The sequence below is a fragment of the Calidris pugnax genome, unplaced genomic scaffold (genome assembly GCF_001431845.1).
Source record: "Calidris pugnax isolate Ruff unplaced genomic scaffold, ASM143184v1 scaffold27, whole genome shotgun sequence".
NCBI classification, from domain to species: Eukaryota; Metazoa; Chordata; class Aves; order Charadriiformes; family Scolopacidae; genus Calidris; species Calidris pugnax.
Window position 1 is genome coordinate 13244611 of NW_015090893.1, and position 6094 is coordinate 13250704.

General features: G+C 44.2%; 1 protein-coding gene across 1 annotated transcript in view; it reads right to left on the reverse strand.

Annotated features, from left to right (window-relative positions):
* MAML1 (mastermind like transcriptional coactivator 1) overlaps window positions 1-6094 on the reverse strand; it is a 29512-nt gene that overhangs the window by 22623 nt on the left and 795 nt on the right. Inside the window, exon 2 of the mRNA XM_014947769.1 lies at window positions 5842-6090. Within this exon, the coding sequence (XP_014803255.1) occupies window positions 5842-6090 (249 nt within the window). The remainder of the gene's footprint in view (window positions 1-5841; window positions 6091-6094) is intronic.

Here is a 6094-nt window from a genome sequence, read left to right on the forward strand (position 1 = left end):
AGCCCAGCGCCCGCTCCGCTCCCCCCCACCTCACTTCCTCCTTCTCCCCCGAGGCCAGTGCCGCTTCGCTCCCCCCCGGCTCCTCTCCCTCAGTCCTGCCCGGCGGCCGCTGCCCGCCCTCCCCGGGGCCCGCCCGGAGCCCGCTCCGCTCTCCCCCGCGGCGCGGCGCGGCCCGGCGACCGCCGCTCTCAGGCACGGGCCGGCCCGAACCCCCGACTCCCCATTGTTATCCGCGCCGCCGCCATCTTGAAATTGTTTTTCCCCTCAAGAGCCGAGTTGAGAATAAATAGGCGGAGCTTCCTGGGTGGTGGGGCAACGTCACGCCGCGTAGCGCGTCGCGAGCCGTGAGGGACGTCCCTCTCAGCCAATAGGAAGGCGGGGAAGCGAGAATGAAGGCGCAGAGGCGTGGGCAGGAAGGGCGGGGCTGCTGTCCACAAACTACCACAAAGGCCCAACAAGAAGAAATCAGAAAAGCTTTAAAACTTCATCTCAGCCTTTTCTGGCAGGGTTCAAAACTCAGAGTCCAGTGGGGTGTTCTCTTACTGCCTTGGTGGGAAATGGGGAATGAATCGCTGATCAAAACAGTGGCTCAAAGCTCTTCTGGTGGGGTTTTTTGTCTGTTTGCTGGTGGGGGATCTGGGGAGTGTTTTTCTTTTTTTTTTTCTTTAAGAGAAAAAGATTATTCGAGGAAGCAAAACATCAGTGTAAGACACCCAATACCTGAAGCTAGCTTTACATAATAATCTGAAACCAATGACATTTCAATACATTAAACTTAACAAGCACGAAAGTTTAGCTCACATTGTTTGCTTGAAAGCAAGAAATCCTTCACAATGCAGAATTTTTAAACTGAGGACAGCCAACTAAACTACTTCTGTAAAAATCCAGTAATTTGTTATACTTTGAGTCCTGTAACTCAAGACAGTAAATAAATATATAATACACGCTGCATGCAAGTTTCATTTTTTCTGAAAAAAATACCTCCTTACCACAGCAGAAATAAAACTAAAAAAAAAAAATCTGGTTCTGATACTGCATCTTTTAGGCTCCATATAATGTTCTTGTTTAGTTTTGTTTAAGCATCTGCTACAGAGATTAGAATATTCTTACCGGATTCAATAGAGCTTTATTTTTTTATATTTTATTTGGAATAAGTTTACCATTTCAGTCTCAGAATTAAGTTGTGTCTACAAGGCTTTGTCATGAAATACCAGCAAGAAAAACACAATGCTGGTCTTTTTCAAAGAAGAAACACTATATCACTCCAGAAACATTATAGAAATCTAGTTCCAATATGCCTCCTAGCTAGATACCAGCATTCTCACCTAGACAGGGAAACCAAAATAGACTATATCTGTTTTTCTGCCGTGGAAGTGATAGTACTGCAGCACAGATAAGCTCCCATGAACCAGAGTTTACAGTAGGTCCTCTACAGGCACAGATTCTCCTCTCCTGCCTGGCCAAGGACAGGAGCAACCTCTTAAGCTGGAACAACAATGCAAGTATCAGAAATTGTAGTGCATGAATTCTGGATAGAAAACATAACCTTTTGACTACACGACGTAGTAAGAACTCCCCATTTACTGTGCATCTGCCCACAGCTTCCAAAGTTTCGCCCCCCCCCTGCAAGGAAAGCATTTTATTACCCAATGTGTTCCTGCATTCCCCTGCCTTGTCAGAACCAAACTGCAGGACTAATTTTGACTTTTACTTTAATTCCAGAAGACTTTTGTATTTGGGTGACTGCCTGCTGGAGTGAAGAAGGGCTGTGGATATGCATGTCTATAAATATCCCGAGCCTGCATTAGTCACAAGGGGCAGCTTCTGCTACAGGAATTGTTCTGCTGAATCAAAAAAAAACTGCTGTGCCTTCAGCTGCAACGCCGGATCCTCCACCTCACTTGAACTTAAACAGCAGCAGCAGATCAGTCACTCCTAGAGCCTTACAATTTAGGAAGCATCACTGCATATCTAACTAATCTAGGAAGGGAAATGTTTCAAACATACAACAATACCTCACACAGAATTAAAAGGAGACAAAGAAAAACCTGTCTGAGTTGTTGGGCAACAAACTATCAGACTTGTCAGCAAAAACAAACAATGGTGGCAAGCCTACACTGCTCTATAGTTATGTATAAATAACGTGGAAATAATTTGCTATTTTTGTGGTAAAACGTAATTTCACAGTTTAACACCCCTATACCACAGCTTACACAAAAATGAGGTCTTCTGAATTGTTCTTGTACTAGTCTGAGCTTCGTTAGTGGAATGTTATTAATGCTTGTCAGTACAATCCAGGCAATCTCTCCCCTTTAATTTATGACTTAAGGTTTTTTCAAGCAAGAAATGTTGCTCTTCTCTCCTTATACTTCAATTTCTTCTTAAACTTTTTACTCAGTGCCTTTGCTTAAATTAGAATTCACCTATTATTAGTGTAAAAACTTTTATCACTCCCAAATAAATGCCGGTCTGCTCTTCAGCTTTAACACAAAGCACTCCCAAGACGGGCCACCAACTAGACCGTCCGTCTCTGCCCATTCCAGAAATTCTGTTTGTGGTTTTGTGGCAGCCCTAGACAAAGCAAACCATCTATACAACAACTGCTCTCAGGTTGAGGGGGGGAGGAAAACACCCAGTAAGAAACAGGGAACAAGTCTCCTTCCAAGAGACCACATCATAAAACAAGGAGTGGAGATGAAAATTCAGATCTTGCCATTCTGCCCATTCGCATGACACGGAAACGCTTTCTGTTCAGCTCAGGGATACACTACATCATAGTCTATCAGAGAAATACAAGGAAGCCAACATTTCTACTATAGAGAATTTAAACAAGTGTTATTAAAATGAACTTTCTCAAACCAGAACCTGGGCAAAGAATAAAAAAAAACCAACCATGTTCTAAAGGACAAGTCTTGTCTCTTCCCCGTTTGTCAAAAATACATTAACACAACAGACAATACATTATCCAGATATTGAGCATCTTTGACTTTGAGCATAGTCTTAATAAAGTCATCTTAAACAACAGAAATGTGAATTAAATTTCAACATTTGAATTTCCCATTAAATAATTATCTCAAAAAAAAAAAAAAGGAAGCTAAAAAGTTCTGCATCTTTTTCCTCAAATGAAGGACAGGTCTACATTGTGTACAAATCATCCAAGGTATTTCTGTATCAATACTGTGTTCTCTTGGTTTCTGAGGCTCAAATTTTAGAGCTGCCTAGTATGAAAACAAAGGAAGAATCTACCCTTTACTTCTGCTTCTAAGCAAGATTCATCCAACTTCAGGATCTAAAACAGAGAAAAGACCAATGGAAAAGAAAATATCTGATTTTGGCCACATGAAAAATCATACAAGACATTAAGAAAGAAGTGGCAGTGCAACCCTTTTCTCTATGGCTATTCTGAATTTGCAGAAGATGCTCTGAAGTACAGCATCCAGGAGCACACACATTGTCCACTGCCCACCCTTGTGGCAGTGCAGCTTTGCATCCTTCTACTACAAGCCCTCTAACACTAGATCACAAACCCTCTACCTTTACATGAGTTGCGTTCTTCTTCAAGGATCAAAATAAGCACTTCATCAACTTTCAACACCAAGTACCAGTTTCCAAGAGAAGATTTATATGCAGCTTCATGGAAAACTCTGGATCATAACAGCAGTGATAGCTGATATAATGCGTGTTTCACTGATCTAGCAGCATTCTTTTGAAAGGAATGCATCCAGGATATTTTAAAACACGATAACTTTGGTGTTCATCCAAACTTTATTGAATATTGTAAACCAAACCCATGTCCTTCCCTTACAAAGCACATGCTTGGCCTTGATAACAGCTACATGACTGCTAGAGGTAAAAATACCAACCTAGAGAGGTACCTTTTACACCAAAGGAATGAAATGAGCAGCAGAGGGGGTTTGTTGTTGTTTTTTTTCAAAACTTGAATTACTAAGCAAACCAACTTTATACCCTAGTAACGAGGTGATGAATCAGCAGCTGCAATTAAGCTTACAGTCATGTATCCTAGGAAGGAAACAGCAGGCCAGCACGAGGAAGAGTCATTCATACACTAAAACCCTCTTCTGTTGTGTAAATTGGCTGCTGGCAGCAGCTTCCTGTACAAGAAGGGCTTCCCCAGATGTGCAGTGCATTTCAGAACCTCGCTGCTGTTGAGAGCCCTCATTATAATGGATGCTAATTAGATCAAATCCACATCCACAGCAATTTAAAAGAAACAACACCAATGAATTCAAGACATCTTTTTTTAAAAAGATCAATATGAAGACGTGTGGTGGCAGCTTAAGCAACAGGGTTTGACATGCTAAAGAGCTCTGTGTGTATATGCATTATTAATGGATAGAGCCCCATATGCAAATAGCCTTAAAGCCCAGACAGGAAATAAGTAGAAATCCCAGCAAGTCTTTAGATAATAAAACACGACTTTGAATCACTTTTGTTCTGACACAAGTTTACATTCAAGATCAGTCTATTAAACAACAGCTACTCAGAAAGTTTTACAGAATTGCTGTCAGGAACACACAAGGTTTCCTCTCTTCCTCAAGTACCCTGCTTTAACAACCAGCTGAAGGGCTCTAACTGTGTCACAAGTATCTAAGTCTTCAGAAATGTCAGCAAGTCCTAGATTCTCACATGTGTATTAGCAAGAATAGAAACATTTTCAGTTCATCTTGTAAATAGTACAAACTGCACACATGCTGCCTAGTGCTAGTTACATTAAGGATGAGCCCCACGTTTCAGTATTTCACATCATGTCCAGTCATACCCAAGTATACAGTAAGCTCTATCATCATCCTGTTTTAAAAACTGTAACTAAACGAGGTCCAAGACAGCAGAGAAACACATCCTCCTTCCCTTCCAATATGATCAAAAAATCAGACACCATCTTAAAAATATTTCTTCTATGTATTAATCTAGAATGCCTCAGGTTAATCCAGTATCCCCTTTTAAAGACACAACAATCCTGTATCATTTTCATGCAGGCCACCATTTAGAAATACCTGGTTTTAAGACAGACAGGCATTAGGAGCAGCAGCCTTTAAGAGGTTATCCTACTAACCTACATTACTGACACATTACTACACAGCAGTATATTTAAAGGGCTCAGAATAAGTTAAGCAATAGCTATCTTGATATACAAACAGGGCTGCATGAATATATCCTGACAACCAGAAATGCTAGAGAAGCCAGAGAAACATTAAGATTTTGAGCTGAGCCAGTTTTTAATGGGTGGAGTGGGATTGCCATCGTGTTCACACCCACTAAGAGTGAGTGGCAAATAAGCAGCTGCCTTTCCAGTGAATTTTTTTCCAGTATGTACCCGAATTAATAGACACATTATTTGTCTTAAATAATAAGTATAGGCTCAGCAATAAGCATATCCTTACCAAGTGACCCCACTAACCCCTGACGACCTGAATTAAAGACAAACAAAAAAAAAATCCAAAGCCACCGCAGTATTAATGCCACTCTGACAGTTTCTGCAGGGAGGTTTAAGGTGAATTAGCCAGAAACATTCAGCACACTGCTCCGAAGAAGCACACAGAAGGCCGTCCCCTATTCCTTCCTCAGCAAGCAGCAGTTTTTTAACGCGCTCCCCCAGCGCGCAAAGGTGACAAGGGGGAAAATAAACGGGCGGCGATCAGCTGCGAAGCTGGAACAGCGCGGACACCCCGCACAGCCACCCCAACCTCCGCCCTCCCACCGCACCGGCCGTGCGGGCTTCCTTCCCCCCGCCATCCCGGGGGGTGGGGAGGGAGCTCTCGGTGCCAGCCCGCCTCCGCCGCGCCGGTTCCCCCCACGGCCCCAACCGCCCCCGCCGCTTACCGCGATCAAGGTGCTGCTGCGGCCGTGCTGCTCGCCGCTCGCCGCCTCGGCCTCCAGCCCGTTGGCTCCGGTCCTGTCGGCGCTCCCCGCGACGACGACGGCGGCGGCCGGCGGAGGGGGCGCGGGCGGCGGCGGGGCCGGCGGGGGTTGCCGGTGCTTGCCGGCCCGCTTGGCCTTGGCCTGCAGGCAGCGCTGGTGCAGGGCGAAGGTTTGCTGGCGTTCCAGCTCCAGGCGCTCCGGGGAGACGGCCTGG